Raw genomic sequence first — 15,000 nt, 5'->3', positions numbered from 1 at the left:
TCTCTTCTTGCTCAGGGTACTGGCTATCTTCACTCGTCGATTCCAAGCTGGTTTTATCAAAACCGTTGTACCTCGTGTCAGGAGGAGACGCATGTTGCAGCGGTTCTCTGAGTCGATAACCTGGACAGTCCTGTGATATTGCATAAGTGCTCATGGGTAACAAAGGTTTTGGTTCACATTCAGAGGCATCTGATTCAGTCAGGTCGAAATCTTCCAAATCGCTTTGTGTTGGATCTGCATCATCCACCCTTGGGTTGTCTGGAATAAAGCAAGACTTATTTATTTATTTTGGAAAACATCTTAAGACTTTAGAAATGATCTTATATTGAAGCAATTCTTTGGTAACTCCTGCACACCACCAGAAAGAGGATCCAGTTAAGTGTCTCTACAGAACATTTCATCTATTATTCTTTTTTCTACAGTAAGCAATACATTTGTCCATATAAAGACATAATCCCCAACAATAATGATCCGTTAATACAAAGGTTAACTATTCCTATTTGTAAACATTTCACCCATGAAGCTTGATACATTTGTTATTAATATTTTATAATATGTCTATTGGTTAAATATAAAGGAAAACAAACCATCAAATTCCTTCTCAGATTGAATGGGCTCTTCTTCGATATTCTCAGCTTCCTCCTCACAGCCTCTCTCCTCGGAGGTCTTGTTGCGTGGGGACCATGTCATTTTGTTCTCTTTCTTTAGTCTACGGCGTGCGTTGGCAAACCACGTGGACACCTGTGTCAAGGTCATTTTGGTAATTATAGCCAGCATGATCTTCTCTCCTTTGGTGGGGTATGGGTTCTTTTTGTGCTCCTGAAGCCAGGCTTTCAGCGTGCTGGTGGTCTCTCTGGTTGCGTTCTTCCTTCTCGTGTTAACATCCACAGATCCATACCTAAACACCCAATACCAAGTGCTCACTTTCACAGAGGGCTTTCAAAAACCCCAAACCGCAGTTTTATTGGAAATCTTATCAAATCAGATTAGATATCCACTCATATACTGTATATCTTACCCATATGAGTCATACTGGCATCCAAATGGATGATTGTAGGAGTAATAAGTCGAGCCATGTGTGATCCTTGTATTTGCCGTTCCTGAGTCTGTCTTCTCTCTGATCTTACCCTATGAGTAAAACCAATTTAGAAATCAAAGGAACGCTTGATAAAGCATGTCAAGACTTCCTCCATGTATACAAATGAGCGTGTGTGTGTGTGTGTGTGTGTGTGTGTGTGTGTGTGTGTGTGTGTGTGTGTGTGTGTGTGTGTGTGCAGAATATAACACTCAATATATTCTTTACCAATGGACAACTGTTCTATTGACAGACAAACACTAAACTGAAGCTCAAATATTTCAATATACAGTAATACTGGAATCCATCAAAATAACAAACATAACAAAAAGCCCTTTTGAAAAATCACTTCCTGTTACAGTAAAACGGCATTATTTTGCTTTTTGCTGCAAACATCTCAGCACAACCCTTCAAACCCATACCAGGGAATACAGGCATGTTGAATCCGTTCTATATGAACAGTATGTCCCGTGATCTTTCATGTATCCGTTCTCATAAGGAGAGCTGAGGTCGTGCCTGGTGGATGTCACCAACGTGCCCTCGTACACTGGGCAGTAAAGAGAAGTCTGCGCAGAATCGAATGGAGATTCGCTCCTGGACTCGTAACAGGAACCAAGAGTGTTAGATGATAACAGGATCTGTACAGGAAGAGGAACCAGACAACTTTGTTTTAATATGGTAAACTCCAGGAAGCTACTAAAGTCATACACCTTACAATTAGTTTAATCACAGACATTTTATATTCACTATAATATGCTTTGGAAGTATGTTTCAAAAGCTTCTCAGGTCATACTATCAAGAGTACCATCAATTTTGGTATTTATTATGCATTTTATTTTATTTTATTTTTTACCTGGGAAGGTGCAATTAATCGAGAGGTGCTAATTGTAGCTAAGCCAATGGTTCCCATGGTCCAATTACGTACCTTAAATCATTGTAAATGTATAAAGCTATTGACTAAAAGTACCCACATTGTACCACATCATCAGTTTAAAGTCTAAAGTATAAAACTCTTATATAAAAATCAATAATCTTTTAAAACAGAAAAATAAACACACCTAAGTTGGTTGAATTAACTATTAACCTTTGACATTAATCTTTATTTCCTACAAGGAAGTAATTATAATACATGCACTATAATAAGAATAAGATCTTAGGAAGCAAAAATATCAAAAACAGGTCAAATTGATTTGCTAACAAGATAACAATTAGCTATATTTAGGATAATTAAATGTATTTTTAAACTCGAGATTTCTAAAATCAATATAATGTCAAGAACGTCTGTTTTTTTTTCGCCCTTTCTTTTTCTAATTTTAAGAATTTGTTTCTAGAAAAAAAAATCAAAGTGATCAATTATTTTAAAAAATAATATTTTTAAAAGCATCTATAAACGGGTCAAATTTGATTATAAGAATCTGATAACAGGAAATAGTAGATAAATGTTCACCATATGTCACAAGATTTGACTTTTTTGACTTATTTGACTTTACTGTTAAGATGCAGTGAGGCTGTTGAATAAAAACCTGTGAGGAATTCACGCAATGTATTTGTGCAACGTCATAGACACAGGGATGAAGAATTAGATGTCAGTGTGAAAAACTGCACCGTTTCATCATTCGCATGGGCGCAAAAGTGAATCGAGAAGTTTGTCATCATAGACAGAAGATCCTTGTACGGTGAAATTCTTAGTGTGCTCAGTTTCACAGGATATAAAATAAAGCAAATATTTCAGATTTGTTTAAAAATTGTGCATAAGTATAAAAGGAACTCACCTGGGGAGCTGCCGAATATGAATAGCCGAACTCAGTGTATGACATGCCTGAGGAGACGAAAGGGTAGAACGCATCTCAGTGCAAAAGTCATCAGGTCATCAGCTCTTCATGCAGCATGGAGGAAAATCCGATTAATGCTTCGATTCACTACAGACAAACTGCAGCTGATTTGGTTTTTGTCTCTCCAGAACACGTTTCTTTACTAAAAAAACAATACATTAAAAAAAATAATAATAAAAAGAAACAACACAATGTGCAGATACGGTGCAGGAATAAAAAAAAAAAAACGATCAGGAGACACGTCTCAGGCTTTTGAGCCCCTGATCATCCTCAGACGGGCTGTTAGAAAGGTAAGATGAGGTCTAATGCATGTGCTCAGTGATGAAGCAGCGGCGTGCTCCACCTCTCACACTCCTCCCTCACACTCTTTCCTGCACGGTGAAGGAAGTGGCCAGCCTCGGGCTCTCTCTCACTTTAATGAGCAGAGGAACACCTGCCTGCCTGGAGAGGACTTCACCACACAGCTCAGACAGCTCCATTGGAAATGATTGATGAGCGAGCAGAGAGATTAGCATAATTGCTTTTCTTCTGGAGTTTTAAAACACTTGACTACAATTAAAATAACATGATCAGGGTGGGTCTGGGGACAAAAAGAGAGGAGGGGTGGAGGGGCTTCAGGCTATTAAACATTTACTTGAATGAGCTGTTTTTAACAGCCTCTTCCTTTCCTTTATAACACACACACACACACACACACACACACACACACACACACACACACACACACACACACACACACACACACACACACACACACACACACACACACACATTTGTTCATCCTTATGAGAACCTTCCACTGACATATTACTGCAGCTAATTCATGCTGACTAAAGGATATTTTATTTGTGTATGTATTTGTTTGTTTATTTATTTGTTTGTTTTTATTTTTTATTTGTAATAATAAAATAATTTAACCATTTCAATTTTAATAAAATTTTATTTAAGTCTGTTTTTTCCTCATAGAGAACACACACACACACACACACACACACACACACACACACACACACACACACACACACACACACACACACACACACACACACACACACACACACACACTCTCTCTCACACACACACACACACACACACACACACACAACAACAACAACAACAGCAACAACAACTGTGCTGGAAGAGTCTGATAGCACTGACAGTCACTTAATTATGACTTTTTAAAGAGAGTTGCATTTACAACTACATTATAGCAGCTGTAAATGTCCATTCCCTCACCATTCTTTCTTTTTTCTCTTTTTTTCAGCTTGTCATGCTAGAGAGAAAAACAACACTTCTTCATTCTGAAGACTTTCCTATGAGACATGTTACAGCTTTCAAGCACTGGATCTGGAGACTCCTTCCAAAACAGCAAAACTTTCATATCGACAGTTACATAACTAGTTAATCTGCTTATGTGAGTGTCCACTGTACAATCCCTATTAGGTGTTGCCTATGAACACATTAATATCCTACTGTTCTACGATCGAGAGAGACACAGAGTCAGAGAGAGAGAGAGAGAGAGAGAGAGAGAGAGAGAGAGAGAGAGAGAGCGAGCGAGCAAGAGAGCTTCTTCTGAAAATGATAGACTTGTCATGGAGCGAGAGAGAAAGAGAGATACTTCCATTTACTTGAAATTTAATCCTTCATCACTCATTCAAGTCTTCTCTAAATGAAATCGTACCCATGATGCCAGCTGACATCTCAGATTTACAGCTCGGAGCTTTGCCCGTTGCTTTTTCACTGTCATGTCTAAGTGGTTTGGCGTGTAACAGCTCACTTAATATACATAATAGATGAAGAGGTTGCAGTGCACGTCTCGAGCCCCTTTGCACTCCTCTTTAAAGATGAAAACAAAGATAAACATCCTCCACACTGCAAATGATAACCTCTAACCATGTTAGCACTCTTGTTTCTCTGGGTTTTTAACTCGTGTAAATTGTAAAAAGCAGGTTTTTTTAATAACAGGACACATTGGATTAATATTTTGTCTGTTGTGCCTTACTGAGGCCTCTAAATGAGCAGCTTTAGAAAGATGGTGTGGTCCTTTCCAAGATTATTCCAGCCCATGTACAGGGCACAAAGGCTCATTGAATAGTGAGATGAGGATGAAAATATGTGTAAATCGATATTAAATATTATCTCTTACATGAATTATGTAATAAATGATGACAACCTGAAGAAGAAGAAGAAGAAGAAGAAGAAGAAGAAGAAGAAGAAGAAGAAGAAGAAGAAGAAGAAGAAGTGCACACTTGATTTCTTCTATCAAGCATGTTATTTGTACTTGAATGGTATATGTGTAAATATTGAGTGATGAAGAAGAACTATTCGTATTTATAATCATGTTATATTCAGTTTCTTAATAGACGAGTCTTCACCATTCTGGGACACAACGTTCAACAAAAACATGACAGGGAGTGTTGTCATAGTAACGCTGTCAACAACAGGGTGTTGTGATGCGACTCAACACAAAACAAATTGACTGTTTCCTCACTGTAATAATAAATTGAATACAATTGTATAATATAATTTGCACTAGAAAATAATAAAGCAGTAAAAATAATCTACATCCAAATAACCATATTACAATGATTTACATTTTTTTAAATTCATTATTATAATGAACGATATGTCGGTTTATTTACCGTGTTATAGCTTCATCTTCGATATTTCTAATATAGTTTTAATTCTAAAAACGTCTAATAAGCGTCTCAACCATATAAAAGATTAAATAATTGTATTCACAAACTAAAAGTGTTTGTTCATTTGGATACTACTGGGTTAAGAGAATAAGGTGTGTTCATCATGAGAGCTGCTTAATAGCTGTTTCTACGGAGACGTGTTATTATTATAACATTAGAAAGAGCGTGTTAAAGTAGATATGTTGGAGGTGCTGTTCTAGAAAATATATCAACACCCTTTAACCAATCAGATTTGAGATATTTATATTTTAAACAAATAACTCAGTTTCTCAGAGAGCAGGCAAGATAGACGGATCTATACGTAGCTGTGGAGAATTCTAAAGCTATTATGTTTTGAAATAGAGTTCCTCGTGATCGCTGCCGTAAACACGACGCTGTGAGACGTCCGACTCTACCTGCTGTCACCTGAGAGAGTGGCAGCTCCTCGATTGCGTCTTGTGCGGTCGGACCGTACTTGCAGGAACCCGCACATCTTGCCCTGCCCTAGTGTTTTCTCATCACTCTTGACTGAGACGCTGCGAGGTAAATGATGTGAAGATGCTGCTCTGTACTTATTCACTGTTACAGCCAAATACAAATTGCCAGCATTTTTGACTGACAGGGTTTTTCTGTTGTTGTTCTGTTGTTGTTGCCTCGGAGTGAAAGCTTTATTTCCGCTCCTCGTCAAAACACAGACGCCGCCGCTTGTTCAATATATGAGCACCTTTATCATGAGACAAATTAAATGTCATTCATTTGAAGGGGTTCCATTTTGCTCAATCCCCCTGGAAGAAACCTAGTTGGATTTTGTAACTTGAACGGCTTAAAATGGAGGAAAAATATCCACATGGTTATTTCACCCCAACCTCTGCCTCCCATTTATCCACTCTCAATTTTTACTGTCCTCTAGAGCCTTTTATTTTCTCCTCTACATCTCTTAGTCCGCAACTTAGCTCGGTCCACGGGGACAATGAAAATGCTATCGTCCAGACGTTTCATTCATCCAGGCAGAAAATGGAAAGGAAACAGGGAAGGACAGGAGATGTGTAGGGAGTTACACTCTATTCTTACACACTTCTTGTCCTAAAGAGCTGCACCACAGGGACCTGTGTCAAGACATCTCTGACACTTCACTCCCTTAACACAGGAAAACTCTTTGACACACTCGGGCAGGAAAGAGCTTCAGTTCACAGCAGTCCCTGTACACATGTCTGGACTATTTTATTTTGTAAAATTCATCTAGTAACAACATTCTGACGAAGCTCGAATTCATAAATCGTTAAACTCTGTTTATAATTCTTTGTATGTTGGTTAAAATGTTTTGTTTTTTTTTGCATACATTTTTAAATGTATTCTCTCAAGAAGATTGTATTTAAATATATTGTGTTATTTTTTAATATTATTGAGTTTATGGATGAGATTAGCATTCAGCTTAGAACCCAGAACAGGAGTGCTGGTGGGTTTATGTGTCTGCTTGGTGTGTTTTCCAGGCCACTGCTACAGAGTGAGTAGTTGCTCTTTAAACTACACATTTCTCCATTCCACTGAGAGTTGACATATTTCTCTCCATCACTGCCGCTTCATTACTCGCTCACCATCGTGTAGGCATAATACCCTCACATTCAATCCTCCCTCTACTGGGATGCAAAAAAAAATGTTATCTTTCATGAAGAAGAACATACAAAATAAGTCAATGTTTCAGATTTTATTGTTGGATTATCGATATTAAAAATAACGCTAAATAAATTGAATTTAATTAAAATAATTTCCAATGTCACATTTAATTCACACTTTATTCTCTTCATATATGAGTTGACTGGACTTGAATTTCTTGTAAACACCGAATATGAGCTCCCTCATCTGTCCACTTCAGGAAACTGCATATACAAGTGATAAGGATCAGGAAATAAACACTAGGCTTTTAGATACTGTACAATAGCTTGCACTATTTCTATCTCCCAATTTAAAGGAGCGAATAAATGGATTGATTGAAAGTCACACGATCAGACACACCGATGGATCTGATCTAAAATAGATCATAAGCTTTAGCACAAGCTTGTAGAATCCATGCCAGGTCAAAGTGCACACTCGAAGTAAAAATTGAGACAAATCAAATACTAAGACACTTGAACATTCATGTTAATGTTATCTATAAATTACCCACTTTTCACACACATTGATGTCAGTGATATAATTTATAATGCAAGTTTTATTTTAAGAACATAAAATATAAAAAAATCTTTCACTAGTATGCTCAGATTTTTGGACTCTTGTATAACAAAAATCTACAGCAGCCTTATGTTAAGGTTCAATCTGCCGATTAAATGATTCAAAAAGACAAACAAATGTTAGCATTAATGTTAATATTGTCATATTGAGCACAATACAATGCTTATAATCGAACTCTTTTTACCAGTAAACCGGCTTTCTAGAAATATTCCAATCATACATTTTAAACAAATAAATGATTTTCTGTCTGTGAGTCCGATCTAATATTAATATGTTGGCTTTCTGTGTGAGACGTGTGTTTTTCCCTCTGTTGATAATCTTACAGTGAATTTTAGTGGATGAAGATAAACACCTTCAGATTTTAGATGTTTATGAACAAACACTTGGGGCATCGCAGAGGTAAGAAATGGGTTTGATATCAACATTTACTCTGAATTATTTAAATTCCTTTTTTTCATGGCATCTGGTTAAAAAAAAATATGCATTAGTTTCTGTGTAAACTTCTGCCTCTAAACATCTGTTATTACTACATATCGTGTTCTGTTCGATCTCTTCATGTCATGTTAACTTTAAAGTCTTCAGGACAGATGAGCTTTGCAGTTTCTCCCTGAAATGACAAGATGTATTTTTTGTCTTAGCTTCAGCCAACAGGAAAAAGTCACACCAGTGAAGTTTACAGCTGTAGCACAACTAATTTGTTTCATAGCCATTTCACAATATTCCATATAACTCGAAATATGTTCTGTTTTACAAGAGGATTAAAAAAATGTTCTGCTGTAATGTTGTAAAAAAAATACAAATAAATAATAATAATAATAATAATAATAATAATAATAATAATAATAATAATAATAATAATAATAATAATAATAATAATAATTCTTTCCTCACCCCATTATATTTTATTTTTTTAGAATATTATATTCATTAATGTGAATAAAATGTGCCTTATTATTTTCAATTAGATATTTATATTTATATTGTGTTGGTTATTCACTTTTAGTGCTTTTAATGTTCTGGGCTTTTAAATCAGAATGGTGTGAGTTCAAATCCTGAAAAGCTGCCCGAAATCACTGCTGGGCCTAAAACAATTACCCATCAACTCTTTAACATTAGGATTGGATTCTGTCTTATGTATAAGCCTTTATGTTCAAAACAATGTAATAATTCTGTATTATAAATGAAGACATTTAATATGTATTAAACAGTGCATGTCATATAACTTCTATTTGATTTAGTTTCAGTGCACATATTAATCGTTGGCATGTCCAGATTTACATTCATTCCAATCCTTTGTCACTACATACATTCTATATTAGTTACTAAATAATTGAGAATAATTACAAAGGTATATGTTCAATGCCACATGAATATGAGAATGATTATTCAGCAGGTTAAAAGGGTTAAATGATGCGGTTAAAGACGCTGACCAGTTTTTATAATTAGGATTGTTCTAAAATGTTGTAGACATAATATTTTGTCTGATATGTCAAAAAGATAAACATTATATTTATATATTTTATATATAAATATATTATATTTTGGACAGACATAATTCTTTATTATTTTTATTGTTTGTCCTCAGACACACTCAGGACCCCCCAAACACAGACCACCATGGCTGAACAACTGGCCCTGAATCATGACACACACTATCTTCATGTTTCAACCCCTATTTAGCAGTCTTCTCTCTTTAGTTATGTGATATAGCATGACACTGATGACTCTCAAATGATTTGGACAACCAGCCGACAGCTTGTCATCACACCAGTCGGGCCGATGGTCTCTTTTAACCCGCCCAGTCCTACAGCTGTTCCTTTAAGATAAGCCCCGGCTCTCTGAGTACGGCGTGATACCGTCTGATGAATAGAGCGTCATGTGTCCGAGCAGAATCTGGATGATATTGAATCATTGACGTTTGGACCGGACCTGTAAATTGCCTGGTGCTTGGCCATTGACCTCCCTCTGAGAGAATGACAGCGTTCAATACAGGGCCACTTCCTGCTGTCTCTTGAGAGCTGCCACTCCATAATTCTTGGGGATTGTTCCTCTGGGGATGGGGTTTGGTTTCCGTATCTACTTCACATAAGGAAAGGAGGTAGGAATGGAGGGACAGGATGACGAAATGTGATACATGCCAACTGTTTATGTGATCAATGGTGTGGTCCATCCCAAGCTGGCGAGGGTTAATATGGCCCATTTGACTCAATTACATCAAGCACCGACTGTGAACGACTGGGGATCGAATGACTCACTCTGTTTTTCTCTTTTACTATCTGCATTCTGAATGTCTAAATCTAAATCCCAGTGGAGGAATAAAGCTCTTGTCATTATATACTTATTGTCATAAAGACGATAGGCTGAGAATGAAGATGTTGATGAAGATGCAGTGGACATGGACACACACAAACTGACAGGTGTGTGATAAGCAGTGATTGTGTGGTCAGGAGGTTGTGTGACATCCCCAGGGCGAAAAACGGACACTGATGTCTTTCAGATTTACCCCCAGTCTCTTTGTATTGAGCAGAATAATGGCTCGTTTAAACACCGTACACAAACAGATGAGCACCGTTTACATTAAGCTCAATCCCATTAGTTCCTTTTTTAATAAATAAGCTGATCCTGGGTAAAATGGGAAGGGCTCGTATCCTTGTCGGCAGCTGATAGGAGCTGCGTTTAATGAAATGGTCTTTTGTGTTGGTTGGTCGAACTCATTTGATTTTTTTTCTCCCCATAGGCCTCCTGTATCCTGTGATAAGTCTTGAAACCACTGAAGCCTGTAATGACTCCATTACTGAGACCACCACAGGACTGTGTGTGTGTATGTGTGTGTGGGCATGTTTTTGTATAGTGGTGAGGACCAATTTTTGCCACTAACATAATATCTTACATGATTTACCTTATGGGCTAAAACAGATTTATACAAAAGAGCTTTTATTTAATAAGAAATTAAGACAAAATATTTCCTGAGGTAATATCAAGGTGTAGGCATTGTATTAATTAATATTCAAATGTAGAGTCCTCATAAGTATAGAAGGACAAACCTTTACAGAAACATAAAGTCATTGTAACGAATGACTCATCATCTGCAGTCAAAGTGGTAACGAGGTCTGATGCTTTCCAAGAAGGACACACAAGTGGGTGTAATTTCTCAATTACACTCATATATGCACATTTTTATATTCATATACACAGATTCACACACACACACACACACACACACACACACACACACACACACACACACACACACACACACACACACACACACACACACAGTCCAAGAAGTAATAGATTGGCTATTATTCTGAGGAGGAAGCCACAACCTAATACACTAAAAGACATAATGGTTCAATTGGAAGTTAATGTTCTATTTGCCTCTTGAAGCATGAAACACACACACACACACACACACACATACACACACACACACACACACACACACACACAAAACTCTTTCACTTGTAATCAATTAATTCGCACACCGTTTACCACTGACCTGTCATTCAGGGTTTTTTTTTTGTACACAACTGAAATTACCACAAGCTCAAGTAATTCTGCTGCCTCAGAGAAATAGCTACACTCTGTTTCAGAAAGAAAATGTCTTCTGTAAAGTGAATGATTTTATTGCCCATTCCAAATGCACCATTTGTGTTAATTATTGTGAAATAGTCACAGATAGTTGAAGACTGGATAAAACATCACCTGGTCTTCAGCTGCCCAGTTACAATGAGCCGGTGGTCGAAATTCTTCCACAGATTCCAGTTCATGGATGAAAGTAGTTGACATCAGTGTGGTCTTCAGCTCATCCTGCTTTAGGATTTGGGCATTCTGACATGCTTTTTAGCTCACTACAGTTATTGAGAGTTAAACTATCCTTCCTGTTGTTTCCAACCAGCCATTCTCAACAGATCTCACTGGGTTGTTTTTTTTTTTTGTACCATTCTCTGCAAAGGCTAAAGAGTGTTACGTGTTAAAATGACAGGAAATCAGCAGTTTCTGGAATCAATCCAGCCTGTCCGTGTCAGAGATCATACTCTGAAGCCCTTGATCTACATGATATTGTTCATATGATGTCACATGTTTATTTGAGATCATGTGCAATTTCTGGGAATAACATGCTGAATAGCATTTTTTAATTTTTTTTACTCATGCTCATGTATTGCTCAAGTAATCACTCACCTATGCCAAAATAAGGTGTGTGATACGTTTCTATAGGAGAAGAGAAACGTTTAAAAGAGTCAGCCAATCCTTAAGTGGCCACAAGAGGGTCAGTCATGAGGCTCTATGGAGTTGAATGAAGTCCTGACAGCTATTGTTGAGATTTTTTTTTTTAGTTGTATACATCCCTGTCTGTAGGTGTTGCAGTAAAGATGGATAGCTCACCTTAATAAAACCGAAACAAGCATCTAAAGTGAAATCAAATGTGCTCCATGGGAGCTGCAGGTCACAGAGGTAACAACTGTGCTGATTTATAAAGAAAGCTGTGATGAATGCACTTCAGGAGGAGGAAGAGTGCAGAGAGGCCACACAGAGTCAACCAGAGATGCTCAGATGAAAAGAACATGGCTGTTTGGGGTAATTGTAGCGTGCCTTTAGAAGCTCGGGGCCACATTATAGGGTCATAAATCAACCAAATGTCTCATCTCTGACAACGATTTCTCTTATTGGACTGATATGATGAGCATCTCTCACTGCTGTATACAACAAGAGGTCAAGTGTGTGTGTGATGTGAGGAATTCCTTTAGTTATATATCCATATATTGTTGTAAGTTGTTAAGAAAGTCTTTAGCTATATGCTTATAATTTTCTTAAATAGTCTTTAATAGCATTCTCTAAATTATTGGCACCCCTTATGAGGAACATAGTGTATAAGATTAATCATGGATGTAATTATCAAGCAGCAGGGATGCAGGAAAAAAAAACAATATTTTAGGATTTTTATTCCAAATCCGAATCATGAAGCAAAGTTGAAATGCATGCACAGGCAAACGAGAGAGGTAGATTCCAGATGATCAGTTATTAAGCTGGAGCATGTTTGTTTACAGCACAGTTGGAGCTATAGTTGGACACAGAGTCATACATTTACCTGACTGCAATGAGTGAGATGGATTTCTTTTAAGATGTTTATTTTAACACTTAATTTTAGAACATAAAAGTATTATTGTGTTGTTTCGTGTTATCGTGTGATGATGGTAGAGAGCATGCCAATGAAGGCTGTAGCATATAATCTTCACTATTTTCATTTTGTGAGTCCTAATACCTTGTGGATGTGGGCGGGGTCATCTTGGCCAAGACCACGCCTATCGGGATAAACATGATTGGTGATAGGATTGCACGCAGAAGAATTTGTAAAAAATAAATTGATTTATTTGTTCGATAGTAACTAGTACGAATCCATATATGAATGTATTACTCTTTTGACCCGAGAATAAAACCACTGAATATTTGTCGGACAATATTAGATTGCATAAAGCTTTTATAACTGAAGGCCCTGGAAATCGAAAATGTCATCAACCTTTACAAGAGTCTCTGAACTGCATACAAAGAAAAAATTACCCAGCATCTGATTTTACACTGGGATTCGGGGGCCAAAAATAATGGCGTGTTCTTTATAAATGCGTTCTTTACTTTACTCTACGGTAATTTTGATTTGAACCACAAACGCACAGCAATGAATATCATTCTCTCTTAGATATGCTTCTTACAGTACATACCTTCCAGAAATAGTCGATTCTCAACGTGACATCCTGCTTTTATTAATTTGAGCTATTCTTTATTGAACTAATTAAGCCATTATCCTGGTCAGGATTGAAGAATCACTGGATGTGATGCAGGAAAACTCAATAAATAAACCGCTTGTCCGATATTTTTTAAGTTTTTGCTTTGGAGAGAAAATATTAGATAGTTAGAGGAATGTTTTTTGTTTAAGTGGGGAATTTAAATCTATTTGACACAATCATTGTACATTATATTCAAGGGTGCCAGTAGTTCTGGAACGAACCATTTACACTGACTATACAAATAAAATGAGTGCTATTATATCATCGATCTTCTTTCATGTATATTTATGCTATCAAACCTTGGCTCACATCCTGTATCTCATTCCTGAAGCAGCAGAGTGAAGAAGCCAAACTTTGTGCTGAGGAACTGAACAATTCAGGCCTCAAGATGGAGCTCTGAACGTTTTTTAGCTCTGTGATTTACTTTTTTACGTGTCAGAGATTAATGAACAGCTTTCCGAGGCAAGTGTAGGATGAGTTAGATATCAGAGACGTTAGACAATTGCTAAACTGGAGTCTATAGACTTGCATTATTAGTCAAAGCTATTTGTAGCTTTGAGGAGGAAAACAAAGAAACAAATTTTAGACCTTAAACATGGTGAAATTGAAATGAAAACTTTCCCAAAGAACTATCACGTTAAATAAATAAAAGTTGTAAGGAGCGGTTACTGAAACATCTGGCATTAGCCTCTGTGTTGACACATAACCTTTTGATCTGTTTATGTAAAGTAATTTTCTTTCTTTACTTCGCTATTATAAATGGCTCACACTCTGACTCAGTGTCTCATTTCAAAGTTAAGCAAGTTAGGGTTTTCTTTAACCCCCCTGAAATCATCACTACCGGCTTTCATTCTCCAACAAAAAGACTACTATACAATTGATAGGCCGAATCACAGCTAAGAAAACAAACCCATAGAGGCCTGTGTCAATCCAGCCAGGTCAGTCCAGCTCCTCGGCAGAGCTTATGAGCTGAAGAACAAAGAACCTGCAAAGGGCCACAAATTCAGTGGGGGTTTCTCCTCAAGACTCATGGGTAAGATTGGGATAAGCCTATTTAGTTTTCAAACCCTGGTGTCTCCCCCTCAGTCTCTCAGCGTGGCCGTGGTATCCAAACATGTCTTCATTTACTCGCTGTGTGTTAGTGCGCCTGGGGAATTCCCAGCCGAAAAGGCCGTCTCGAATATACCATTATTATCGCTTCGTCAGCTCTCATTCACCGTCTTCCTAACCTCTCACCCTGGACTATGGCAACAGCGAGAAAAATGTCCCGATTGATTGACAGGATTGAGAAAAGCTGGCCCCTCCCCTTTGCCTCCAATAGGCATTTCAAACACTTTGGAGAACAATGGAGGCTTGGGCGTAATGGGATCAATGAGGGGATGATGACTGTCAAAAGAGCACAT

General features: G+C 37.3%; 1 protein-coding gene across 1 annotated transcript in view; it reads right to left on the bottom strand.

Moving 5' to 3' along the window:
* The window catches only part of irx4b (iroquois homeobox 4b), a 3,324-nt gene extending 432 nt beyond the window's left edge, over positions 1–2,892 (bottom strand). Inside the window, exons 1-5 of the mRNA XM_027133912.2 lie at positions 2,848–2,892; positions 1,498–1,713; positions 1,019–1,128; positions 588–898; positions 1–258 (exon numbers count right to left, since the gene is read on the bottom strand). The exon at positions 1–258 is cut by the window's left edge and continues 432 nt beyond it. Coding sequence (XP_026989713.1) covers positions 1–258; positions 588–898; positions 1,019–1,128; positions 1,498–1,713; positions 2,848–2,892 — 940 coding nt within the window. The remainder of the gene's footprint in view (positions 259–587; positions 899–1,018; positions 1,129–1,497; positions 1,714–2,847) is intronic.
* Between the last annotated feature and the right edge of the window lie 12,108 nt (positions 2,893–15,000).

This window comes from Tachysurus fulvidraco, chromosome 7, assembly GCF_022655615.1.
Source record: "Tachysurus fulvidraco isolate hzauxx_2018 chromosome 7, HZAU_PFXX_2.0, whole genome shotgun sequence".
Taxonomy (NCBI): domain Eukaryota; kingdom Metazoa; phylum Chordata; class Actinopteri; order Siluriformes; family Bagridae; genus Tachysurus; species Tachysurus fulvidraco.
This window is presented reverse-complemented; position numbering and strand designations above follow the sequence as displayed.